Raw genomic sequence first — 27918 nt, forward strand, 5'->3', positions numbered from 1 at the left:
CATGTGTGTGTGAGTGTGAATGTGTGTGTGTGTGTATGATCTTTATCCTCTTCACCGAATTGCAAGTCTCTACTGGACTCTACTTTTTGTATTTCCAAAGTTTGACTTGGCTCCTGAGACATAGGAAGGCAGAGAGAGAAAGAGGAAAATGAAGGAAAAGGGGGAGAGAGGAAGTGATAAAGAGGGGAAAGAAAGGAAGAACCCGGGGACACAAGCCAGCCAAGTCATTCAAGAGCTGGCAAATCTAGGTGAGTATGAATTTTTGAAGGCTCAGGGAAGCAAACAGGAGGTAAGAAAAATCTATCTAGCCGCAGGGAACAGAGGTTTCAAACTGCTGTAGAAACAGGATTCCTTAACAAGGAAGGACAGCTAACAGTGTCCCTGTTGTCCCTCACATGCCCCCCTGAGGGCCCACCCCAAGTCAGTAGGTCCCTAGGTTGGCAGGTGCTGGCCAGAGAGCACTGTGAGTGAGTAATGGGGGTGGGGGTGGGGAGCCGAAAGTGTGGTGGAATCTTCACCAGTGCTTTTTGAATTATAGTGAATGACAGCTGGTGACAATCACAATGTTTCTGGTTCCTTCCTTCACTAGGTAATGGGGAGGGAAGCTTAGAGAGGAGGGAAGGGATCAAAGGAAGTATGGACTAGGCTGCCCTGAGGCAGGCAGGACACTGGCCCTGCAGGTGCTGGAAGCTGAAAGGGCTTGAGCCAGGGAGGGGGTGCTCTCTGGAGCCAGGAGAGCCCTGCCTTGCCAGAAACATGGGGATGGCTCCCAGAGATGGCAAGGTCATTGCCCATTAGTTAAGTGGCTGTGCCCCACAGTCTTGCATGATCGGAAAGGCATGTATTCCCCATTTTGTTGATGTGGAAACAGCCAGGGGAAGTGACTCAGAGACAGAGTGGAAATAGAGTGTGCATCTTGTGACATTCTGACTTGTGCAGATCCCAGAAGGCTGGTGCTTTGGCCATCTCCAGTGAGGCTCCCTTCCATGGAACCCACTCCTCTGCTTGCCCAGGCCAGACAATGGGCATGTGGGTGAGTGGAGTACAGGTGGGCAGGTGGGTGGAGAGAGGCGGGTCTTGGCGTAGAGGCAGCCTGCCGGCATGAGTGATAGAGGGGCTGCCGTGACTACCTGGTCCTGCACGGATGAGGCCAGTGTAGTGTGTTTTAGAAGTGGGCTTGGTAATAGGTCTTCAGTTTTTCTGCCAAATCACAGGCATTTAAACTAGGTGTGTACCGGGTAGTGTCCACAAGTAACCTCTGAGTTTCCATAGAACTCTGCAGGATAGGTAATATTAGCCCCATGCCCCAAGAGAGGAAATGAGGCCTGCAGAGGTCGCCTTGTCCAGATAAGCAGCAGAGACCTGGGGCCACCATGTCGCCTAACCCCAGAGGCTGCTGTGGGTTATGTCCCAGTGGTGTCGTAGCACCAGGAATGCGCTTTAATCCCGTTTGGATGAGTGCAATGTGTGTGGCTTCTCCCTGACGCCACACCTCCTTTCTGAATAATAGTCCCCCCAGTGAGCCCCTTCAGGTCAGGGGCAACAGCAAGCAAGAAATGAGGAAAACCCCATGTGCTCAGGGTTGCCATGCTACACCGCGGGGCTCTACTCACAGCAGATTCTGAATTAGATCATAGGTAGCACTAGGTCTCTGCTGCCTACCACTTGTGTGATCTGGACACGGTAACCTCTATGGGCCTCGGTGTCCTCTCTTGGGCCATGAGGCTATTATTAAATAGCCCACAAAATGTGTCTGGAGAGGGGCTGGCGCTGTGGCCTGGTAGGGTCAGCCTCCACCTGTGGTGCCAGCATCCCATATGGATTTCAGTTTGAGTCCTGGCTGCTCCACTTCTGATCCAGCTCCCTACTAATGGCCTGGGAAAGCAGTGAAGGCTGGCCCAAGTGCCTGGGCCCCTAGCTTTGAATCAGCTCAGCTCCAACCGTCCCAGACATTTGGGGAGTGAACCAGCAGATAAAGGCCTCTCTCTCTATCTCTCCCTCTCTCTGTACCTCTGCCTCTCAGATAAATAAAATAAAAATGTTTCTGGAGAATCAGAGATTGCTCATATAAACTCCTTAGCATACAATACATGTTCAGCAAGTGTACCATGACCCTCTGGTGCCCTCAAGGGCAAGAATTATGTTTTCCTGCCTGCGATGTTTGTCCCTGGAAGCCTAGCATCTTCCCCATACAGGAACAAGCATCAGGTACCATGACAACATAGGGCGTCTGGAAGGGACTGAACTCCTACCTCAGGGACCCCTCCTTAAGGTAGGTGAATGTCTTGCCATTCAGGAAGGGCATAATTAATTTTCTTCCTGGAGATTCTCAGGGACCCCAAGATTGAATAGCCTCGTTTAGTACCTTTTGCAGGTTTTGGCCAAGAAGTTCTTGTAGCCAATCAAAACCTTTCCTGTTTTAATTTGGTACTGTTTCCTTGTATTTGTTATGTTTTTGACTCTGACTTCGGCAGATCTGTGGACAGGGAAGTAAGCTGAAGTTAAGGTGGCTCGGAGCCAGGGTTGTTGCTGGAGCCTCAGGATGTGACACCAAGCAGCTGGTCCAGGGCACATCAGGATGTGGGTGGACCTGCTTCCAGGGGTCCAAGAGCCAGGAAGGAGCTATGGAGAAAGGGACGGGCCTTGCAGTTCGCAAGTTGAGGATCAGAGGGTTCCAAGATCATCAAAAGCCAGAGAGAGAGGCTACTGATGAGAAATTAAAACAATCAGGCAAAATTTGGGCAAAGAGGCAAGTTCTTTTGTCAGAAACAGGACTTGGAGCCAGAGGATTGTTTTCATCAAACCTAACTCAGTGCACAGTGATGTATATTGGTAGCTTGAAATCAACCTGGTGGAAATATTTACACCACGGAAATTTGCAAATGCTGCATATCAGACCTTTATCCCCCCTCTAGACAACCACTGTCCAGAGGAGCAAGATATGGGGAATACAGGTAGTCAGACAAGACTTGGGAAAATCAGCAGATCATAACCACAGTAGTGGAGACTTTCATTTGTGTTCTGCCATATTGCTTATAATGACTTCTCATTTATGTTTGCTCACTTCATTGTTACAACTATTCCATAAGGAAAACAGGGTGGGTGGGGTTATCCCTAACTTACAGGTGAGGAAAATGAAGTTGGCAAAGTTAAATTGCTTGCACAGGCCAGTGCCGTGGCTCACTAAGCTAATCCTCCACCTGCGGTGCCAGCACCCCGGGTTCTAGGTTGGGGCACCAGATTCTGTCCTGGTTGCTCCTCTTCCAGTCCAGCTCTCTGCTGTGGCCCAGGAAGGCAGTGGAGGATGACCAAAGTGCTTGGGCCCTGCACCTGCATGGGAGACCAGGAGGATGTACCTGGTTCCTGACTTTGGATCGGCGCAGTGCTCTGGCCGTAGCAGCCATTTGGGGGGTGAACCAACGGAAGGAAGACCTCTCTCTCACTCTCTCTCTCACTGTCTAACTCTGCCTGTCAAAAAAAAAATTGCTTGCACAAGTTTTTAGAGCTAGTCAGAAAATGAGCTGAGACCAGAGCATAAGCACAGTGAGTGTGAGAGGAGATTGTACATAGGGTTGAGAGCTGGGTTTTCCCAAGCTGTGGAGACAAGTGGCTGAGCCCTCCCTTACCCCTCTCAGCTGCATTGCTTCAGAGAGTTCTGGAAGTTCATTGCAGATCCGTGTCTACAGATGGGAGTTTTGAGTGCCCTTGAGGGGGGTGCCCCATATTAGTAGAGATGTGGACACTGCCTTTCTGGCCCTGGGTCTTTTGACCAAGACACTTCTGTCTCAGTTTCAAGTCCTTCCAGGATCTTTCAAGACACAGTTGTTAGCAGTAGGATGAGTTCAGGATTCTTTGAGGACTGCGGTACTCAATGCTGGCTTCACACACTTGGTATCACATGGGGTTTATGACATTCTCACCCAAAAATTCTAATCTTAAATGCTCCAAAACTTGAGATTTTTAGAGTTCCCATGTGCCACTGAAAAAGTTTCAGGATGTGGGTATAATGTTCTTTTTTCCAGCTCCGAGTCCACATTGCCACCAGCATGGCTCAGCAGCATGCCCCAGTTTCCAAATGGCCTTTGGCAGGTGGGCCCCTCAGCTTGCATTATTAGGGACTTCCTCCAAAATTTCTGTCTTAGTCACTTTGGGCTAGAACAAAGTGCCATAGAGTGGATGGCTTATAAACAACAAAAATGCAGTTTGCATAGTCTGCAGGCTGGAAGTCCAAGGCCAGGGAGCCAGCACGGTGGGGTCCTGGTGAGGGCCCTCTACTGGTTTGCAGACTGCTGACTTCTCACTATTCTCGTGTGCCAGAAAGAGGGTGACAGCGCTCTCTTGGGTCCCCTATGACAGAGCACTGATTCCACTGATGAAGAGCCCACCCTAGGACGTAGCCATCTCCCAGAGTGCCTGCCTCCTAACACCATCACCTTGGGGCTTTGGATTTCAGCAGATGCATCTAGGGGGAAGCAAGTACTCAGTCCACTGAGGTGAGACCTTGTCTCTGGGGACCGCCGCTGACGTCACTCTACTTCCTTCCTCCCCCAGAAACCTCTTCTACAAATCTTCCTCATGAAGTTCCTGCCTGCAGACTAGCTCATACAAATGAGTTACACGGTGGCCCCAAGACCACTGGCTCAGTAGATGCAACAGTTCCTGAAGCTGGGGCCAGCTGCATGTGTGGCACTTACATGGCTGTATTGAGTACTTGCCCTTTTGTCTTCCTGACTAGAGTGGGAGCTCTTCTGGAACAAGACAGTCTCTGTCCTCTGCACATCCTATAGCGGAACTGTCATTGTCCCCTCTGGCATGCTCTTGGACTGTCATTGTCCCCTCTGGCATGCTCTTGGACCTTGCCATTTCAATGTTCTACTCCAGCACACAGTTGCCAGCTCTGCCTCCTTTGCACTAAGGACTTTCTCTTTTCTTCTGTGCAGAACAGGCTGGAAGGGCTGGAAGGAATGACTGCAAGAAGTGGTGTGTAAATGTCCCGGATCCTCCCTCTACCAGTGGGCTATACTGTGTCCTGGCTCCCCGAGCTCCCACCAGCATAAAAACTGCAGTTACCCAAGCAGTTCTTCAATGAACACATCTTCTTTGACTGTCTTCCCTTTTCTGTCACACATTTCCCACTCCGCTACTGGCGTCTCCTGAGGTTACTTCTCAAAAGGCTTGGATTCCTGGTGAAAGGTCTAGGGGAACTAAGATATATCTCAACTGCAAAGCACAGTAGTGGGAATATTGGCACACACTACACGTTGAGTAGATGTGTGTTAAAAAATGGTATGGAAACTTCTAGGATGGATGGATTGATTGATAGATGAAATTGATACTTCTAGACTATATGCATATATTTGTCCCTAAAGTAGATTGAATGTTATTGTCTCTATCAGTCTTGTCCCAGTTTTGGCTGCCCTTGTGGACTCTGAACCCAGAACTTTCCACCATCTGTCTGTCCCTGAATTAAGGGATATGCTCTGTTCCTTCCCTCAGCCTTATAATTTTTTCATATTCTTAACATACATTTATATTTTTTCAAAGGACTGGATCCTTGAAGATAGTGGCTATCGAAATCTTTCTTCCCTAGTGCTCATCCCAGTGTGAATAAATAAGCATAGGCTATGATTCTACTTTGAAAATGTTTGACTCCATATGTGTATTTTAGTAAGGCCACCTGCAATGCCTGGTCTAGGAATGCCCCCTAAAGTCACAGTCTCTTGTTAGAAGATGATGCTTTTGTTGTTAAGGTTTTAGGATAAGAGCCAGTTTCATTTGAGAGCAGTGGTTCCTATCCCTGAATGAATGTTGGGAAAATCCTGGGAAATTCAATATACTAATGTCCAGGGTTCACCATGGACCAATCCAATGGCAAGCTCTAGGGACAGGTCTTGGATTATTTCTTAAAAGCACCCTGGGTGATCCTGTTATGGAGCCAAGATTGACACCAGTCTAGAACTAGAACTTCCATTGCTTCTCCTGGATGCTCCCTGCTTTAGGTCTGCAGAAAGTGAACCCTTGAGAGTTATGTTGGGTCCAGAGACCAGGATCTACTTTGCTGAGATCCAGAGTAAACTGGAGATTCCTGGAATTCTTGAAAGTCTACCTGTACATCTGTGTCAAACCAGGATGCATCAGAGGGCTCGGGCCACCTCCTCCTACCCTGCAGAGTCACCCTCCACACTGGGATGCTTGGGGCCCAGTGCTGGTCCTCTTGAACTCCTCTGTAAGTCATGAGTGATCATCTATGGGATGAGTCCCTGTGGACTTGGCCTTCCAACCCTGAGAGTTCCCACCAGCAGCGGAGGGCGGAAGCAGACAAAGCTGTCAGCTGATAGCCGTCCCCCACCCACCCACCCTGGGCCCTTTCCTGCCTTTTCTGATCCCATCTCATCAGGGCCACCCATTCTCCAATTCTGTTTCTTCTCAGCTCTCCCCCATGTCCCTGTTTCTCTCCTGCTATTTTCTACTGTCTCACTCTTCACATTTTCTGCTCAGCTGTGCCTGGGAACCATGCTGTGCCGCCTCCTCTCACAGCTGCGTTTGCTAAGTGTGGGCCCTTGCCTGGGAGCCAACGTGGGGGGAGAAATGGGATGGAGAGGAGGCTTCCAGAAGAGTGAGCATGCATGCCGGGGAGCTCCCAGTCTGAATGTTCCACCTGGATGCTTATGCAAACTGCTTCCTTGCGCTGCAGCCTCCCCAGTCAGGACAGCTGGACGGCTTTAAGGGTCGTTTTGGGGAGTGGGAGAGTATGTCACCCACATTGGTCTTGGAGCTTGGTGGGTGCTGTCCCTAGAGGAGGGGGCATTGGGCCTCTAGGGACTCATTTCTGAGCTGTCCCTCTGCTCTCTCCGCAGGTCTGCGATGTTCCGGTCCTAGCTGCCGTCTGAGAGGATGTCTGGGGTGTCTGAGCCCCTGAGTCGAGTAAAGGTGGGCACGTTACGCCGGCCTGAAGGGCCCCCAGAACCCATGGTGGTGGTCCCAGTCGACGTGGAAAAGGAAGACGTGCGTATCCTTAAAGTGTGCTTCTATAGCAACAGCTTCAATCCTGGGAAGAACTTCAAGCTGGTCAAATGCACTGTACAGACCGAGATCCGGGTAAGTGTGGAGACCGCCTCTGTTTATGCCTGCCTCTCTTTCCTGGGCAGCTAGCAGCCCTCTTTTGGCCTAGTGAGCCATCCCATTCCATCGCTGGTCAGGGGTGAGGTGGCATTGGGAACCTCCTCTGCAGGGTCTGCACTCCACTTCTAGGAGTGCCCTGGGAGACAGATGTTAAAGCCTTTGTTTGAAACCCAGATCATTTGCATGGCCTTTGATTCAATTCATCAAGTATTTATTACATTTGAGGCTCTACACAGGGAACTTAAAGCCCCTGTTCTAGAAGTGTCACACTTGAAATTGGAATTACAGAGACACACAGGTGATTGTACTACAAGTAGAATAAAAATGATGTAAGACGTTTGCTGGGCATTTAGCAGTGGGAGCTGGTGAGGATTTAGAGGGTGATAATGAACTAGAGATGGCTGGACCAGGTGGCTGTCCAGGCCCTTCCTGAGGCCACACTGCCTGGCCCACTCCCAGCCAGGATCACAGGCTCTGCTTTGCAGTTCCGGGTACTCAGCCTTCATCAGGGCACCTAGACATCAGGAAGATAGTTCACCTGAGCCACATGTAAATGAAATCATTCTCCAAAGCAGAGTTCCATCACCGACACTGTATGGATCTTAGGTCCCTCTCTCTACACACATTATCTCATTAAATCCTCCCAACAGCCCATTGAGGCAGATGCAATGAAGATTTACCTTTCTTCTGCCCAGAATATTCCGTAATGATGATGTAAGGGAAAGCCAGACTGGTTCTCAGAAGACTGCTTAGAGAATTTGTAATTTGCAGAGAGGAAAACAGGACTTTTGAGAGAGCTAAGCAGATCTGAGTCAGCTGGCTGAGCTGGCTGGCTCCATGTCATTGTCAACCCTTTCTGTGTCCTGAAAGTCAGTGTCTGCAAATTCAGTGTCTCCTTTGGTCAGTGCTATGGCTGCATTCTGTCTGCTCCAGCACATGTGTGCTTCTACAAACCAGAGCAGAATGTAATTGATTAGCTCACTGTCTTGGCCAGTTATCATCATGGATTATGGCTTGGCTGACTCCCTGCTTCCTGTAATTGATTTGATTAGGGCCCTCTTTGTTCGTCTCATGGTTTCCGATACACAGGCACAATTGTGTCCTGAGAGTACCTTCTTCCGGGAGGGTAAGTTCATGTCTCCTTAACTATGCGCTTCTTGCGTCTTCCTTCGGGTAGGTCATGTTTGCTAACAATTGATGCCATTCACTGTGAATTATACTAGGTAAAATTTCAGAAGTTAACCTGATTTCCAAGTTTGGGCGGTGCCCCATCGCCCTTTTGTGCTAAAAACCAGAACATTGGCTAGCACAGATTAGGACATGTTTTATGGAATGAGCAGTGAAAGGGGGCCTCCGCAGGGTTTAAAGTAGCAACACTGGGGAGCGGAAACAGCTGTTGAAGAGGAGAGAACAGCATGAACAAGGGCAGGGAGGTGCTAAACGGTGAGTGGTGCGGTTTGAGAGAAGCACAGGTTATACTTAGAAAGGTAGCTAAAGCCAAGATCAAAAAGAAAAGTTGACAGTAGATAACAGAGGGCCTAAAATATCAGGCTGAGAAATTTGTAATTGGGCAGGCAGTGGGAAATGACACATAGTTTTTAAGCAGGAGAGAGAGCTTCCTGGAGATGGCTAGTGACCTGCTGGATGTTTGAGGGGGAAGAGTACAGCAGGCTTACAGAAAGGACAATGAGAGCCAAGTTGAAGAATGACTGCTAGGACTTGAAGCGTATCTAGAGGAGTGTGGTGACAGAGGCAGAGAGCAAAGAAAAGAAGGGACTGCCTTCCAGGAACCTGTGTTCCAATCGTCTATTTCCTGCTTCCAGTGCCTCCTGAAGGCATAATGTCACCTGCTTTTTTTGCAAAGAGCTGTAGCTTTCATGCCACCTGCACTGCAGCAAACCGTTGCTCCACACTTGCTGGTTCTTTGACCTTGGACCTATTGCTTAACTGATTTGGGCTTCAGTCTCCTCACCTGGGATCATGCCCACTTGGTAGCCTTGTTGTAAGGATTGGAGATGATAGACAAGGAACACCTAGAGCATAGTAGGGTCTCAATACTGGAAGCTGTTGGTTGTGTGGGTATTAGTCATTACCCTGCTCAGGAATCTTTAAGTGTCTCTACTAACCCAGGGAATAAATTCCCCATTCTCTTCTTTTGGTATTTCTCCTTGTGTCTTGTTTTCACATAGAGAGCACAGTGTTTGGCAGGATGTTAAGACATGATTTTATGATCAACAATGTTTGAGAAAAGCTTGATTGAATAATTCTTTTTGTAAAAAAGGTATTTATTTTATCATTTATTTGAAAGGAAGAGAGAGGCAAACAGAGACAGAGTCAGAGAGAAATGGAGAGATCTCCCATCCCCTGCTTCACTTGCAAAATGCCCACCACCGCCAGGACTGGGTCAGGTGGAAGCCAAGAGCTGGGAACTCAGTTCTGGTCTCCCACATGGGTAGCAAGGACTCGACTACTTGAGCTATCACCTGCTGTCTCCCAGGATGCACTTCAGCAGGAAGCTGGAATTGGAGCCAGGACTTGAACCCAGGCACTCTGATTTGGGAGATAGGTATCCCAAGCAGCAGCTTAACTGCTGCACCAAACATCAGCTCTGGCTGAATAATTTGGAACAGATTCTTTTGCAACAAGAGTTCTCAGAACGTTAGAGTAGTAGGCTCCTATACCTGGTAATAAACTAAGAAAGAAATACTAAGGTGCTGTTTTCTGAAGTCAGCCATTTCTGACGCACTGAAGGAAACTCTTCTTTTGAAAGCTGGCCCACTAGTAAAAGGAATGGAGAGAGGAAAGACTGGTGGATGGGAGATGGGTAAGGAAGCTGTGGGTAGCTTGCAGGAGGGAAATGATGAGAACTTGAACTAAGCGGGTGGCATTGGGAGCAGATCTGAGTGCATCTATGGGGCAGAGTCAACAGCATTTCATGATTAACCAGGTGTAGGGAGGCAGAGAAGAGGAGGAGGCAAGGATGACTCAGGCTCTTGCTGTGGCAGCTGAATGGATGCTGGCACCATTCACTGAGACATGAACAGAGAAGGAGGGGCCTGCTGAGACGCCAGCTTTACAGTTGTTGTGTTTCTAAAACACCCCCATGTGGGAGTGGGGGAGCTCAGGAGGGAGAAAGGACCTGGAGACAAGAAGTTGGGCATCGTCACGCAGTGGATATGATGTGTATAGGTAAGATCACCCACAGAGAACGAGTAGACCAGGAGAAAACGTTTCAGTGAGGAAACCCAGGGGAGTTAACTTCTAAAGAACGGATAGAGAATGAGTGGCAAATGATGGAAAAAAGAGTCAAAGGTAGATAAGGAGAAGCAGGAGAACAGACTCAGGGGAGCCAAAGTCAGAGGGAGTTAACCGGTGTCACAGTTCACCACTGGTTAGCAGTGTCAGATGCTCAGAAGGATCAAGGCCAGAAAGAGGTTCACTGCTTTCAGCAACAGGTACCCTGCAGAACCTTTGGCTGGGCAGTTTCAATGGAAAGATAGGGACAGGAGCTATTGTGCAGTGAGTTGAACAGCAGTGCAAGCAACCTTTTAGAGAGATTTTGACAGTGAAAGGATGGAAGGAGGAGAACGTCAGATGAACAGTGTTATCAGAAGAAAGAACCGGATAGGCAGGGGTGAGGCTAATAGTTGTCCAGGATTGGCTGTTTAAACCTGTTAACATCTTGGTTTTTATCCCATTTCTTCTGGGAAACCACTGGCATTATTTAAATACACAAGATTGTGCTTTTCAAACATTACTTGGGTTGCATAATGAAAAATCTACTAGGCGAAGATGAGGATGGGTGTGGGGAGATGTTGGGTGACTGTTGCAGTGATCCAAATGAGAGATGATAGTTGCTTAGATTAGGATTGTCACCATGGAGATGATGGTGGTGATGGTGATACTGGTGGTTGTGCTGATCACAGTGAAGGTGATGGGGATAGTGGTGGTGGAGGTGGTGGTGATGGTAATGGTAATGGTAATGGTGATGATTGGAATGATGATGATGATGGTGGTGATAGCTGCTGGAACTATTGGAAGAACATAGTATGTATTATTTTATTGGCTTTTCAGAAGAACCCTATTAAGTGTATATTATTATTTCCTAACTTCGTATATAAGAAAACTAAGTGCAGAGGAGTTAAGCAAATTTCTGGTATGGGGAGGATTCTGTTTTCAAATCCACATAGCCTGTGGTCTATTTGGAGAAGTGACCATACTTCGAATAATTTGGGGGATGAAAATGAAGGGATTTGGTGATGAACAGATATAGAAATTAGGAAGGGGCGGTAACAAGAAGGGCAGGCCTGTTTCCCAGTCCCTAAGACAAAAAGCACCGGAGGAGAAACTGAATGGGGCATGGGGAGCTCACAAATTCAGCTTTGGGTCTGTCAGGTTTAGATACTCGAGCCTTTTCTTATGGAAATATTGAGTAGACTGTTGAATATGTGGTTCTGCAGGAGAGAACAAGCTGGACATGGACATTCGTGAGTGGTCTGCTTCTACATGTTGGCTCAAGCCATAGATGGGGATGAAATCATGGGTACCGTCTTGAATAATCCCATCATCCATCCATCTCCCAAATATTAGTTGGGTGCCTCCATGTGCCTGAGACCATAGTGATTATGGCCAGTTTTGGGGTATTAGCATATGTAAAAACAGGTGCAATCCCTGCTTGCATATTGCTTCCTGGCCAAGGTGAGACTGACATTGACTCACACTGAGGAATGAGCCCTTACAATCTTAGATGAGTACTCTGACAGGAAGAACTATCCTGTGGATCATATAATATGAGCAGCGAAGGGCTTAGTCCAAATGTCAAGAACCAGCTGTGCTGCTTGAGACACAGCGCTCAGTGGTGAGGTTCAGGTCCAGCTTCCTTGCTGGGGTTCTCCTGGAACAGCCCTTTCCTTCCTCTGCTCCCCAACCATTCTTGACTCTTTTCCTCTCCTGTGGCTTTGCCCTCTGGTAGATGTGTCTACTTCCAGCTCTGTATCTTTGACCATCCTCCCAGTACCCAAAATGCTGCCAACCCTTTCAGACTTGCCAAGTACGTGGACTTCCTTGAGAAGACTCCCGAAATTCTGACATCCCCCGTGTAGCTGTGTCTGATCAAAGACAAGCAATGGAGCATCGCCTGGCACAGTCCATGGGGTAGCATGTTTCCAAAACACAGTTACTCCATGTGCACTGGGTGATTGCATGCTTTTGTCTTTATTCGCAGCTTCTTTGTTTGCACATATAATAGCCTCATGACATTTTTCTCGGGCTGACAAAAGCTAATTAAATAAGCTGGGGGCCCTTATGCCGAGGTCCTAGCAGAAACCAGGCGGGTGTTGAAAAGAATCAAGCAATGTGCAGAATGAGAAATGTATTTTGCTCTTCTTGATTTTCCATTTCCTTTTTGTTTGAGATTCATAGAAAATTGTGTTTATTTGGGAGCTCTGAATCTTTTGTAACAAGTGGAGGCTTATATCATTATATTTTTCTCTAACGTGCTAATTTGCTTGTCTGGGAAAGGAGTTAAGATGATACTTTGAAAACAACTGGCAGCTCACCACCCAGTTGTGCCCACACAGGGCGTCTCTCCTGGATTCCTGCTGCCTCTCTCTCTCTCTCTCTCTCTCTCTCTCTCTCTCTCCCTCTCCCTCTCTCTCTGTCTCTCTTTCTCTCTCTCTCCCCCCTCCTCCCTCCCCCTTCCCCTTCCCCTTCCCCTCTGTCTCTTCCCTCTCCTTTCTCTCCTCCTGTTCTTTTCCAGGGAGGGTGAACTTATGTCCAAGTTTGTCTCAGTCCCATTTTACCACATTGTCCAGGAATAACTATTAACAATCCCCCCACTGATCTGAAAGTATCAACATTCTGAGGAGAAATTACACAGCCACCTGTTATTATTATTATTATTATTATTATTATATTATTATTTTTACAGGCAGAGTGGACAGTGAGAGAGAGAGAGGGAGAGAAAGGTCTTCCTTTTGCCGTTGTTCACCCTCCAATGGCCGCCACAGCCAGTGCCCTGCAGCCGGCACACCGCGCTGATCCAAAGGCAGGAGCCAAGTGCTTATCCTGGTCTCCCTTGGGGTGCAGGGCCCAAGCACTTGGGCCATCCTCCACTGCACTCCCGGGCCATAGCAGAGAGCTGGCCTGGAATAGGGGCAACCGGGACAGAATCCGGCCGACCGGGACTAGAACCTGATGTGCCGGCGCCACTAGGTGGAGGATTAGCCTATTGAGCTGCGGTGCCAGCTGCCACCTATTATTTTTTAAAAAGATATTTATTTATTTGAAAGTCAAAGTTACAGAGAGAGAAAGAGAGAGAGAGGGAGATCTCCCATCTACTGGTTCCCTCCCCAGATGGTCACAAGAGCCAGGGCTGAGCCAAGACAAAACCAGGAGCCAGGAGCTTTATCCAGGTCTCCCATGTGGGTGGCAGGAGCCCAAACATTTGGGCCATCTTGTGCTGCTTTTCTCAGGCTATTAGCAGGGAGCTGGATCAGAAGCGGAACAACTGGAAAACAAACCAGCACCCATATGAGATGCCGGCATTGCAGGTGGCAACTTTACCCACTATGCAGCAATGCCAGCCCCAGCCACCTGTTTCTAAGAGAGCTGTGCTGTCCCTGTGTCTGCATGCAGCCTGGCTGGCTTGTGCTGGTTTCTCCCTTGGGCTGGCTCCAGCTGACCCCCACTCTTCGTGTGCCCGTCTCTCTCCATTATTGGACCATCGGAACATTGGCCTTGAACTGAACAGCAGGCATGTGCCTGAGATGTGGTTCTAGAAATGCTGATGAGACACCTGTATCCAAACCCCTCTCCATGAACTGGCTTCTCCCATGCTGAAAAGCTGTGTTCACAGCTCATCCTTGTTTTGTTCTGAAGCACCACCCCATTCAGAATCCACATGTGCAGCCCTGGGAGGGACAGAGCCAAAACCGTCCTGTGCCCCTCGTGTCTTGTCCAGTCGCATCCCTTACACCCTACACTAGGGTCTCCAGGTTGCCAGGGCTGGGGGGGCGGGGTTTGCTCTTGGATGCTGCTTGCCTGGCAAGTGAGGAGAGCAGAATCCAGTTCCCAGTGTAGACTACTCCACACATGCCTACACTCTCCAGCCTCCCCAGTGAATTAAGTATCTTCCAGAATTCCCAAAGAGGCACATTTCAGGTATTGTGACCACTTGGCTATGTCCGGTACTCCCCTGTACCCATCCAATACCCATCCCAGTTAACTCACAGTTGAAATCTATTCTCTCAGTAGCTGCATGGTGTCATAAACTGAGTGTTATGTTCACTCCCCCCCTACATTCATGTGCTGAAGCCTTATCCTCTAATACGGTGGTGTTCGGAGGCGCTGTGGTCTGAATGTTGACATTCCCCCAAACCTCACATGGAACCCAATACCCCGTGTGCTGGGATTAGAAAGTGGAGTAGTACAAGTCACGGTGCCTCAGCCCACATGGGTGAGATTAGCGTCCAGATGACAGGTTAAAGGGTATGCCCCTGCCCCTTCCCCTTCTGCTGTGGAAGGAAAGTAGATGGCGCCGTCTCTGAGCAGGCTGTGAGCCCTCACCGCCACGGCGTCTGCCAGTGCCTTCGTCATGGGCTTCCCAGCTCCAGAGCCGTGAGCAGTGAACTTCCATTGCTTAGAAATCATCCCGTTGAGTCTCTGCTCTGCCTTTTGGTCAAGTGTAGAAATGACCCAGTTGAAAGAATATTCTTACAGTCGCAGGAAGAGACTGAGATAGGAGGTGTTTAGGTTTACCTGAAGCCATGAAGGAGGAGCCGCTGTCGTGGGATTGGTGCCTTTGCAAGAGAAGGAAGGGAGAGCAGAGCTTGCTCTCTCCCAGCGAAGTCTCAGCAAGAGGGGCAGCTGGCTGCGAGCCGGGGAGTGGACCCTCACCAGGAAGTGGCCCCTTGATCTTCCTTCCCAGCCCAAGAACGATGCGAGTAAATGTCTGCTGTGTAGCTCAGGCCGTCTGTGGGGATTAGATTGGATAACCAGAGCTGGCCAAGATGGCCCAGCAGCTTCCTGTGGTCCTTGGCTCAGGTTCTTGGTTTGTAGAGGAGCCCCTGCGGCCCTCCTTCAGGTGCTACCAAAGCAAAGCCCCAAGGCTGGGGTGCAAGAGTGACCGAGGGGAAGGTTGCCTGGCCCGGGAAGTTGCCATTTCTGAAAGAAAGGTTACTCTAAAGAGACTCCATGGACGCACACAAGGCTAGCCCCCATCTGTGAAAACAGGACAGGAAAGGGCTCAGCCAGCAAGCCACAAACCAGCACTACGGAGGCACAGGCACAAGGGCCCCTCCTTTCTGCGCCCCCTCCCCGTTTCCTGTGTGTGCTTGCCAGGTTAGCCCACCCACACACAGATACCGCCAGCGGCGAGCACCAGGCAAACCTATAGAGTTCCGGGCCTTTGTTTCTTTCTCTGTACCCTTAAATGCCTGACACTGACACATCAGTAGTCAGGTGTCTGTGCCTTCAGAGCTATTTTAATCTGATGGGTACATTGCTGAATGTCCTTGTTAGTGGCTTTTATCACCTTGAAATGAATGCTTTCACAGTGATAAGTTATGCTTACTTTTATTATTTTGTTACCTGGTCACCTTTTAAGAATCAGCCCTTGTGTTGAGAGTTCAGAACTTGCAACGCCATTGGTTTTTTTTCCTATTGATGTCATAGAAAATTAGTACAAATCTAGTGGCTTACCACAACAGGAACCATCACAGTTCTGCATGCAAAAGTCTCAAACCCACCAGTCAGCAGGGTCTCGCTCCCTGTGAAGCCTCACGGGCAGAGCCTTCCTTGGTCTTCCAGCTTCTGGTGGCTCCGAGCATTGGTTGGCTTTTGGCTGCACCACTCTGTCTTTCCATGGCCCTCTTTTCTCTGTGTATCTCTCCTCCATGTGTCTTTGATAAGGACACTTGGCATTAGATTTAGGAGCTACCCATATGGTCCATAATGTTCTCATTTTTCTCATTTTGAGATCCTTAAGTATATGTACAAGAGCCTTTTTTTCCAAGAGGCTACATAAACAGATTCTGGGGTTAGGACATAGGCATATCTTTTGGCACAAGCATTCAATCCATGACAGCCATCAGTTAAGACCACAGAAGTGTGGAAGGAAAGGTGAGCACTTTACACACATATGCACACCCACTGTGGTTGGTGCACAGCTGGGTGTCTGGAAGTGTCCACTGAACCAGGCTGACGCAAGGGTTCCATTCCTTCCCATTGGCTGGGGTTCTTAGTTACTGGGCAGCCTGTGGGCTGAGTGTTCTTGCGTGAGATTTCCTGTGACACTGTCAGGTCATGCAATACTATAGGCTGGGCCTTGGCCATTCCTCTGGTGATCTCATCCAGCCAGTGAGCTTGAAATTCTAACTTGAACTTGCAGTACCCAAGTTGATCATGCTGGCTCCAGTCTTCTCCCAGGATGCCAGTTCTTTGATTCACCTTCCCACTCCCCATCTCTGCTGGCTGTCTAATCTCTATGTAAAGAATGAAACTAATAACCCTCTCCTAACAATTTGATTCTTCTTTGGTCTTCCCCATCTTCATCAACTGCAGCTCTGTTCTTTCAATTAATTGTATCTCAGGCCGATCCTTCAAAATGTTGTATACTGGAGTTTTCCTTGGGTTCTTTCTTTCTCTTACATTCTATTCAGTCTGTTGAGAAATATGTCAGCTCTGCCATAAAAAAGTAGTCATAATATGATTTTCTTCTCACTGTCTCCATTGCCTCCTTGGTCCAAGTCATCAGCACCTCCTACCTGCAATAATGTGTTTGCCTCCTAACTCTGTCTTTATCCCCATTTGATCTATTCCACAGGTGGAAGCCATTGTGACTTTTTTTTAAAAATATTTATTTATTTATTTTAAAGTCAGAGTTATACAGAGAGAGGAGAGGCAGAGAGAGAGAGAGAGAGAGAGAGATCTTCCATCCACTGCTTTACTCCCCAATTGGCCACAATGGCCAGAGCTGTGCTGATCCAAAGCCAGGAGCCAGAAACTTCTTCTGGGTCTCCCATATGGGTGCAGGGGCCCAAGGACTTGGGCCATCTTCTACTGCTTTCCCAGGCCACAGCAGAGAGCTGGTTCAGAAGTGGAGCAGCCAGGACTTGAACCGGCACCCATATGGGGTGCTGGCACTGCAGGCGGCCACTTTACCTGCAATACCATAGCGCTAGCCCTCATTGTGACTTTTTAAAACAGAAGTCAGCAGGAGGGATGTATTTAAGGCATAGCTTAGATTATACAGTCTTGCTGTAAACCCTCCACTGACTATCTCACCCAAAATAAAGCCCAGTGTCCTCACCTAGGCCTGCATCAGGGATCAGCAAGGAATTGCCACTAGACCAGAAATGGCCCACCACCCAGTTCTGTAAATACTTTTATTGGAACACAGCCATACTCATTTGCTTATGCATTATGTATGACTCCCTTGAAGTACATGGCAGAGTAGAGTAGTTGTACCAGGCATCCTATGTCCCTCACAGCCTAAAATATTTACTACCTGGTCCTTTACAGAAAATTGCTGACCCCTGACCTTCCGTGCTCTCTCCACCCCAGTCCCTCTGAACTCTTCATCGTTCTTCAAAGGCACCAAACACCCTAGAGCCCCACTGACACCCACCTTGGAGCTTTTGTGCTTTCTAGTCCCGTTGTGTGAAAGGCTCTTCTCCCAGACGCCATCCAGTCTCTGACTTCCTCCAGGGGTCTATGATAAAGCCTGCATATCAGAGAGAACCGTGCTGGTCACACATGTAAAGTAGTAGCCCTTGGTCATTTACCCTGCTTCCTGTGTCTTCTTTGCAATTCTCAGAACCCAAGATAGTATTTGTGTGTTTACTGCTTACCACCGCCCGCTCCAGAGAGAAGGATTTTGTTTACTCAGTTTGCTGAACTAATGAATGAGAAATTATTTAATGATGGATGCATGGACGAATGGGTGGATTATCCAGTACAAAAGTCAACAGAGACTACCTAGAACTCCATGTTGTCATCATTTTCACCATGATGGGGGCTTGGGACAGGCATTCAGTTGGCTGTGGCCATGGGAGTTGAGCACAAGAAAGAACCTTCCTTCCTCCTATGGGGCCCTTGAGACTGACGTGAATTGTGAATCATTATGGTAAAAGGAATGTCCTGATCCTGTGGCCCACGTGAAATAAAACTTTACCTGTCCCATTGGAGTGACCTCCATCACTCACCCCTCCTATTCTAGGCAAACACTGCATATTGCAGGAAAGAATTGTAAAGGTGTTATTTTTGAAGATATTTTAGTAGAGGGACTTCTCTGATCAAATCCAGCTGGTGCTTTTCTGAGGCTGCTAATTGTTCTTTATTCCTCTAAATCTCAGCTTGCCTTGAGAGCCCTACCTTGTGGTTTCTTGGTATATCAGAATGTTTGACAGAGCAGTCTTATTTTTAACAGAGCATTTTATTTTTCAGGGACAATTCGTGTGTTCCATGCAAGTCAGTTAAAGAGAAGGCCTCTTGTTACCTCTCAGGGCTCCTTCTCACTTCCCCAGAGCTCTACCTCCTGTCTGTGCATACAGCAGAAGAAGAAGGGATTTGGCCCTGGGAACATGAAACCCTCTCTTGCTCCATGCAGAAGGAAGTTGTTTTTTTTTCTCTGCATTATTTTTTCCAGCCAGCATGGATGGATCAGCTGAAGTCCTGGCCGGATCCTCCTACCAGGATCATTTATTCTATTTCGTCCGCTTGCTGCCAGGACTGGCTTCAGCTCACGAAGAGTCGTACATCCCTTTCTGCAGAGACTGCTTCTTCCACTGCTCCTTCTCTTGCTAAGCAGCTGGTGGAGTTGTAGCACTTGTGGCTCCCTTCCTTTCCCATGGGCACTGCCTAGCCAGTCACTCCCAGGGAATGGGTCTCCCGAGGTGCCAATTCCTGCCCGGTCAGGAAGAGTCTGAGGAGCCTCTGGCCCAGGGGCACTTGGAGTCCCTTTTACTGCCCATCATTTTTGTCTTAGAGACTTCTTGAGCGAGTTAGTCCACCTCCTCAGGCTGATCTAATCCTGGAGCCCTGTTTCCCCCTCCCCCTTTTGTCTGCTCATCACGGTAACTACCGTTTGTTGAACACCTGCTTTGTGCTCACTGTTGTACTAAGCTCTTTACATGTTTGTGGTCCACAGAAAGCCAGGCAGTTACTTCTATCTTGAAAACAATCTCAGGACAGCGTCTCATTTCAAAAAAATGTTAGTCTATCGTTTGAAAAATCACTAGAAACCAGTTTCAATCTTTCCTATAATCTCTTTATGGGGGTACATGATTGAGGAATAACTGTTAAGGTAGGTGGCATCATTTCCTAAAACTCTTATAACCCTTTACTGATTGGGACTAAAACAGTGATTCATGTCTGTCTGCTCCAAGGTCAGACATGGGCGATTGTTTTGGTTCTACTTGATAAAAGTCTGTAATATGTTCCAGGATCTGTGGTAAGAAAGTATCACAGGTAGGGTGGCTTAAAACAACAGAAGTGCATTGTCACATGGCTTAGAAGCCTGTACAGGGAGCCCTTCCCTGGTCTCTAGCATCCGGTGATTTGCCAGCAACCTCGTAGATGCAGTGCTCAAATCTTGTGTCTTCACGTGATGTTCTCCCTCTGTGCATGTCTCCTTCTATGCTCAAAGTCCCCATATTTATAAAGATACCAATCATTAAGGATTAGAGCCAATGCTAACGGCTTCATTTTAAGTTGATTCATCTGCAGAGCCACCTTTTTATCAAATAAGAGCACACTCTAAGCCACAGGCGCTGAGACTGCAGCCTGTCTTTTTGCAAGGATGCGATTCAGCCTGTAACATTATCTTACTAGATGCATGTGTAGAGTTCTCTGGAACCCAGAGGAGGAAGAAGAAACTCTGTCACAGGGACTCAGGGAGGGTTTCCTGGGAGCCCTCCTAGTTCTGCCTGGGTCGTAAAGGATGACGGGGAGCCCAAGGCAAGAGAGGACAGGAGGAAGAGGGAAGCGTAGCAGCTGCTCAGCACAGAGGAATGCGAGAGCACGCTGTGATGGGACAGCGGGGACAGCACGAGCCTGACTGGAGGCTGGGACACGGAGCACAGTGCAGGCAGAGAGGACCTGGCAATGCGACTGGAGAGGACGCACGGAGCTAAGCCCCAAGGACCCTTCCCGCCATGAGCTGAAGAGTTTGGGTCTCGGTCTTGCAAATGGAACATAAGGAACCAATGAGGGTTTCCAGCCGAAGTTAACAGCTTTGAATTTGGCCTCATCTTTCTGACATCTTTTTAAATAATAATTAAGCAAGACATTTTGAATCAAGGCGTATGTGTATTGCACTTATTAAAATCTTCAATTGCATTATATTTAAAAGAGGAATGCTCAGTTTTCAGAGAGTAAAGAATGTGGAGAGTGAATTGAATCAAGTGTGGAAAGCAATTTATCGGCCAGCATCTCAGGCTGGGTTTCTGGGACTCAGATCTGGGTTGGAGGTTTTCTTTTTTTTTTCTTTAAAGATTTATTTTATTTTAAAGACAGAGTTACAGAGAGAGATAGAGACAGAGAGGTCTTTCATCTGCTGGTTCACTCCCCAGATGGCCGCAACGGCCGGAGCTGTGCTGATCTGAAGCCAGGAGCCAGGAGCTTCTTCCAGGTCTCCCACGTGGGTGCAGAGGCCCAAGGACTTGGGCCATCTTCCACTGCGATCCCAGGCCACAGCAGAGAGCTGGATTGGAAGAGGAGCATCCAGGACTACAACTGCCGTCCATATGGGATGCTGGCGCCTCAGGCCAGGGCTTTAACCCATTGTGCCACAGCACCAGTCCCGAGTTGCAGGTTTTCATGGAGGGAGTGTGTTGGCAAGGACTCTTAAAATATGCTTTTGAGGAGGGAAGAAAGCAGGATTGGTCAGCTGGTAAAGCTGGGCGATGAGGCAGGCACAGCCAAGGCCTCAGACTATGTGAGGTGGAGACATGGAGCCCTGGCACAGCCGATGAGAGCTGTGGCAGATTGGCATGAAAGGGCCAGGCCTTGAAAAGCTTCTGTTTACAAGTCGCTAGGTGTGGTGTGACCTTGCACAAGGGCCATTGTTTGGGCAAGGGTAGGCCTAATGGAGGACAGTGGGGTACTTGGCTGTCATATTGTTCCTGTCATTCATTCATTCATTCATTCATTCATCCTGAAAAGCAGAGATAGAGACATTTCTCCCGTCCACTGATTCACTTCCCAAATGCCTACAAGGACCAGGTCTGAGTCAGGCCTTAAACTAGGAGCTCAGAACTCCACCTGGGTCCATGGGTGGCAGGGCTATAACTACGTGCGCCATGACTGCTGCCATCCACGCTCTGCATTAGAAGGAAACTGGAGTCAGGAGCTGGAGCCAGGAATGCAACTGAGGTTCACCACGGTAGAATGGGGCCATCTTGACTGGTAGACCAATCACACACCCCTGCCGCATTGTTTCTAAACTCCCGGCCTCTAAGATGGCTTACAAAGTTCCTAGGCCATAGAATTTTATGGGACCACAGTTGTACAGATGTATGTGGCCCATTGTTAACCAAAACACCATTATGCGACACTTGACTGTAAATTGTCCTGGTCATGGGGACAAACCATCCAGTCCTTTTCCTGTTTTGCTTCTCACCTAAAAAAGAAAGGCTAGAGAACAGCGAAAGGCAAAGGCAGTTTGGGGTCATCACATATGTGATAAAGTAAATAAAGCAACGTTAGCCAAATTGGAAGAAAAGCCTTTGAAGTGTTTGCAAGAAAGCACCAGGTGGCCTTCAAAAACCTGCAGGTTGAGATCCATGGGAAGTCTAAGTGTCTAATTCGCCATGGCTGGAAGCCTGTATATGGCAGGGAGTAAAGGTCTTCCTGTAGGAAAAATAAAACAAACTTGGAGGGGGGGGCTTCTCTAAACAGCAACTGCTAAAACTGAGAAAACTTTCTTTGTTATCACGGTACATGTGGCAGTTTAGTGAGGAGGTAAGCATCTTATTCTGTCACTTGTAAAAAGTGATTCATTAATAGAGAAAGAAATATTGACTCATTAGTGACAGGTGATGAGCCGTGGGTAGAGTGCTGAGTTGCTGCTCCCACCATTTGCGTGAGAAGCTGTGTGCATATTAGAGAAGAGACAGCGAAGAGGGAGGGAGAAGGCGAGGCCAACCAAACCTCTGGGCTTACCCTCCTCTCTCTCTCTTTCTCTCTCTTTAAAATCTTATCTATTTATTTGAGAGACAGAGACAGAAACACACATGCATGCATGCACACACATACACCCACAGATCAATCTTCATCGGTTGATTCACTCCCCAAATGCACTCAAGGCTTAGGGTTGAGTCAGGCAGATGCCAAGAGTTGGGAACTCAATCTGGGTCTCCCAAAAGGATTCAGGGAGCCAACCCCTGGAGACATCACAGCTGCCTCCCAGGGTGTGTCTTAGCAGGAAGCTGGAACTGGAAGCAGAACTGGGACTTGAACCCAGGCCCCCTGATATGGGATGTTGACGTTCCAAGTGACATCTTAACCACAGTACCAAATGCCTGCTACCCAGCTTTCCCTTCTGTTACCTGTCTCTGGGCCCTGCTAGGTTTTAGCTACTTTCTTCCTCCTACCGAATCATCATAAGCGCTTCCACAGGAGAGAGCTCTTGTGCACAGAGTTCCTGTTGCAGAATGAGTATATAACAGATAGTTGCTGATGGTTTGAATGAACAAGCCATTCTGCAGCTTGGTACCAGTAGGCTGGAGAACTGCAGGGAGGAGACAATAGCTTGGGGAGCTTGTTACCCTACTAGAAGGACCGACCTGTCAGAATTGGGGTCACACCTAGGTTTATGTGACTGCAAAGTTAGGGTTCCTGGTATGTCATTGTGGACAACAGTGTTTCTCCTGACTATACCTGTAGGGCACATATTGCAATGCAGTTCTGACACAGGACGATTCTGGAGTTAGCTCGGACCTCACAGGTTGAGGGCAAGTGCACAGGACACCCCTCTTGTCAGGCCCCAGCCATAAGCTGCAGGGATCCCAAGTCATCTACACTTCTGACCACTGGCCACAAATTTCAGGGCTCTCACTACTCACTCAGGTTTGATAATTTGCTAGAACCACTCACAGAAGCCAGGCGAATGGTATACTTGAACTACATGTTTGATGTTAAAGTGAGGATATAGCTTTCCTCAGGGACATTGTCTGCCTCACAGAAAAAAAAAAAAAAAAAACACATCAGAACAGCTAGATTTCCACCTTAGGCCACCAAAGACTTGGGATGGGACTGAGCACCCTCTTGGATGACATTAAAGACCGCCTCCCCGGTCTACTTTACCAGAAACCAGGGGGAAGAAGAGCAAGGGAGGCAGCAGGAGCAATGTACAGATAGGTGGCAGGCCAATTAGTTGCTGCTTTACAGTGACCTGCCATCAGGGAGACCCAACAGGCCAGTCCACCGCAAATGGCATTGGTTCGTGATGCAGAAAGCCAGGGCTTTCAGATGGACACAGGAGTCAGCATTTGGACAGTCCTGGCAGTTCTGCCAGCGAAGAGCTCGGTCACTGGAAATGGAGCTGCCCTGGGGGTTGAAGGACTCCTGGGTCAGAGCCACAGGTGCTGTTGGCTCTGAGAAAAGCCCTTCACTCAACCCAGCTGCCAGAGTAACCACTGTTGAGGGGACGGCCAGGCAACATTGCAGGCAGAACTGTACATTTCCTTTCAGGAATGTCACCTACCTTCTATTCAGGCCAGTTCTCCTCCCAGACCAGCCAGGTTATGGAAGTCAACAGGATGCCTTCCCTAAGGAGGTCACACCTCCCTTATGATGTCTCTTCCAGAATTCCATGTGAAGAGATAGATAGGTCTGACCAGGCCTTCAGGTCCACCTGATTATTATCAAGCCCCTTCTGTCAGTTTCTATTTGCCTCTCAATGGGGACACTCCCTCATGGTTTAGACAGCACCTTTCTTAGGTCTCCTAGTAATGACTCTGTCCTTTGTTTTAGACCCTGGGAATTTAATCTGCTTGTTAGATTCCTCTTCTCCAGACTTGAGACAGTGAAATTCTAGATGGTCATGCACCGGAAACCTCGCATGGATCTTTAGCAAGATCAAAAGTGCCTGCCTTACTCCTTTAGGCTAAATCTCTAGTCTTATCATGAGAATAGCAAGGGAGTAGTGACTCCACCCTTCTGAACTTTACTGACCTAAAAAAATCAGATATCCCACCCTTCGGATGGCTCTTTTGTTTTATCTTGAGCAAGCCAGACAGGGCTGAAAGATTGCAAGTCAGGTCTTTTGATGAGTTTTGTCCTTGTCTTGTAACTAAACATTAACCCGACTGCCAAGTTTTTTCTTCTCCAAAATTGAGCTTACAAACCTTACTACCCCAACCTCTCTTGGAGCCCCTCTCCACACTATTCTGGCTGGAGGTCTCTGACTTAAAATGATCTTCCTTTTCTCTTAAAAAAATAAAAGACACAATGGGAGCTGGCAATGTGGTGTGGGGGTAAAGCCGCCGCCTGCAGTGTCAGCATCCCATATGGGCACCAGTTCGAGTCCCACATGCACTCTCTTTCTCTCTGCTTCTGCCTCTCTGTAATTCTACCTTTCAAATAAATAAATGAATCTTAAAAAAATAAAGACACAAATGGGCATCAACCAATGAAGAAACAGCTCAGAGAATTCCGTACAAGAAGTTTCCATGTCCTTTGGGAGCTCCCTTGAGTTTGGGGTTTGTTGCTCAGGCATGATCAATGGATTTATGATCAATGGATTTATCAAATCACAGGCCACATAATTGAGCTTAATCTTCAGCTCCCTCCCCTCTTTGGAGGTCTGGCTGATTGTCATGGGGTTACAATTCCAACTCCCTAATCAGTCACACAGTTGGCCTTTGCAGCTGAAAGTCTGTAGGGGCTACCATGAAGAACAAAGGCAGACCTATCACATGGGAAATTCCAGAGGTTTAGAGGCACCCTCCAAAGAGCCAAGGACAAAGAGCTGCCACATTCTTCATGATCCAACCTCATTACCAAGCTCCATGATCCTGGGGTGGGTGGCTGAACTGCCTGACAAAGCTCCCTCTCCCCAGGAGCTGCAGGTTTGCCTCTTAGGACAGAATGCACCTGCTAAGAAAAAAAAAAAAAAACTGCTAAGAATCTGTCCAGCCTCCCAAAGAATGCATTTCATGCTTAGAAAACTCCCAAATTCTTCCTTACCTGAAACTCACATCTGCCTTCCTTTGAAGATCTGCTGGCTGAAGAGTCTCTTATTGAATTTCCACTCTAAGCCAGAGTTCAGCTTATCCCACCGCCTGTATGACAGAAATTAGTTACTCCTTAGGACACTGGCAAAAACTTGTGCCCAAGTTATGCCCTGGAGAGTTTCACCAACCGTGGGACCAAGCGCTGGACTGAGCCTGGCTCCTCTCAGAGAATACGGAAGGAAGGGTAACCGAGGCCCTGTTTGGCTTCCCACAAGCCTTACTTGTCCACCAGATGTGGCATCTTTACTTCTCAGGGGGCTGGGGATCCACTCAACAGTCTGCTTTCTCTACTTATTTTGAAATAATTTCAAACGTATCAAGGAGTTGAACAGGTCAGTGCTAAGCACTCTCACAAATCGCGTTTACCCAGACTCCTCTATTGTTCAGATTGTTCGAGTTTATCATTTGCCACATTTGCTAGCTCTGTCTCATCAGCACAAACACACATAGACACACACACAGAGACACACACACAGACACACAGACACACACACACAGACACACCATGGTCATGGTTCTTTTTTCTGAGCCCTTTCAGCACAAGTTCCAGCAATATTGTTCCATCACTGAAATGTTCCCGTGTTTACTTCTCCCAATAAGGACACTCTTCTACAGAACACACCAGGACCACCCAAGTCAGACCTTCAGCACGGCTCTGACGCTACCACCTAAGCCATAGACGCCTTCCAGATTTCACAAACGGTCTCAGCGACATCTGTTTTTCCTGTTCCATCCAGGAGCACACACTGCTTAGTAGTTGTCATATCTCTTTAGCCTCCTCCAGTCTGGAAAAGTGCAGGCCTTTGATTCTCAAGATCTCCGAGAAAAGCCCTCACCCCGAGTCTAATGATCGGATTCAGACCACAGACCCTTGTCAGGAGTATCTCAGAAACGATGCTGTGCTCTGCTCGTGCATCAAGACAGGAAACCAGCTATGGCTCCCTGTTTCAACATCTGGTGATGGCTGCTGATGGTCATTGATGTCTGCCAGATAGATTCTCCTTAGTGTTTGAGTAGTGTCTCAGCGTGGATGCACTGAGACAGTGTCGATACCTGGTTCACTGAACCTCTACCCTCTGGTTTCATCCTCCATTGGAGTAACCTGGCCTCATCAACCAACACTGAGCTCACGTCTACCCTTTCTTGTACATGTATTTGTTGATATTCTGCTCTAAGCAAGAATATCCCCTTCTTCCCTGCTTATTCATCTTGGATTCTATCTGATTCTGTGGATTATAATCCTTTCCTATTGCCATATATTAAAGTTTAGATTTTCCTTGTCCCGGATTTGGTGAGTGTGAGCTCCTTCAAGGTGATCCTGCGTTATTGTTGTTTATACCAACATTTTCTAAAGTTTTTTTTCCAGGTGCAAAGTGATGTTCCTGGCTGATCTTATACTTTTTTGCTCCAGCTAAAAAAGGATAACCAAGAAACCCAGAAGCATTTTAATAGAGAATGGTACTTGGAACTGCAATGGGGTGCTTGGTCTACAAATCACTAGGGGACAGAGGATGGCATTGCTCCTAAACCCTCTCAGGAAACAAAACTCAATTCTTTCTCAGCCTCCCTCTCTCCCTCTCCTATCTCTGTCTCATTTGTATCTCTCTCCATTACTCATTTTGCTCTCACTCTCGCTCTCCATCCTGACCTCTATCCCATCTCTGTCTTTATCTTCCTATCAATCAAACCACAGGGCACAGTAGCACTTCTAACTTGAATCCCCACTTTAGGTCCCCCTCAGCCTTCCCCTCTCCATACTTGAGTACTTTCCCCAGCAGTAAGAGCTTCCTATTCTCTTTGCTATTTGAGTATTTACTCTTTTTTTATTTTTATTTTTATTTTTTTATTTTTTTATTTTTTTATTTTTGACAGGCAGAGTGGACAGTGAGAGAGAGAGACAAAGAGAAAGGTCTTCCTTTTGCCGTTGGTTCACCCTCCAATGGCCGCCGCGGTAGGCGCGCTGCGGCCGGCGCACCGCGTTGATCCGATGGCAGGAGCCAGGTGCTTATCCTGGTCTCCCATGGGGTGCAGGGCCCAAGCACTTGGGCCATCCTCCACTGCAGTCCCTGGCCACAGCAGAGAGCTGGCCTGGAAGAGGGGCAACCGGGACAGGATCGGTGCCCCGACCGGGACTAGAACCTGGTATGCCGGCGCCGCAAGGCGGAGGATTAGCCTAGTGAGCCGCGGCGCCAGCCCAGCCGAGTATTCACTCTTTTGCTCGGTCTCCTGGTGTGTAAGCAGTCACCCGGTTACCCCAGCTATCGGTGCCCCTGGTCCCAACCCTCCCTTTGCTCTACTCCTGGCCCTGCTGCTCCTTCAACTCCTCAGCCTCGCTATTTTGACCCCTGGCCATGCCACCACCTCCAAAGGAGGGAAAAAGAGGAGATCAGAATGATGTTTTGTTTTCCCAATCCTGTTTAGAAAAAGTCACTAGACCCTGCAGGAGATTGCTGTGGTAGAAACAATGCTTGTTTTGGGTTTCGCATATCCACCTGGAGCCAAGTACTGCTCTAAGGAGTTTTCTCTAATTGTAATACTCACTAAGTTATTTCAGTTTGGT

At 48.1% G+C, this 27918-nt stretch overlaps 1 protein-coding gene across 5 annotated transcripts in view; it reads left to right on the plus strand.

The window, feature by feature from the left end:
• Nucleotides 1-27918, plus strand: part of PTK2B (protein tyrosine kinase 2 beta) — a 129022-nt gene that overhangs the window by 55240 nt on the left and 45864 nt on the right. For all 5 annotated transcript variants that reach the window (XM_062213847.1, XM_062213845.1, XM_062213843.1 and 2 more), the window contains exon 2: nt 6858-7098. In XM_062213847.1, coding sequence (XP_062069831.1) covers nt 6895-7098 — 204 coding nt within the window. In that variant the 5' untranslated portion in view covers nt 6858-6894. The remainder of the gene's footprint in view (nt 1-6857; nt 7099-27918) is intronic.

This window comes from Lepus europaeus, chromosome 16, assembly GCF_033115175.1.
Source record: "Lepus europaeus isolate LE1 chromosome 16, mLepTim1.pri, whole genome shotgun sequence".
In the NCBI taxonomy this organism is placed as follows: domain Eukaryota; kingdom Metazoa; phylum Chordata; class Mammalia; order Lagomorpha; family Leporidae; genus Lepus; species Lepus europaeus.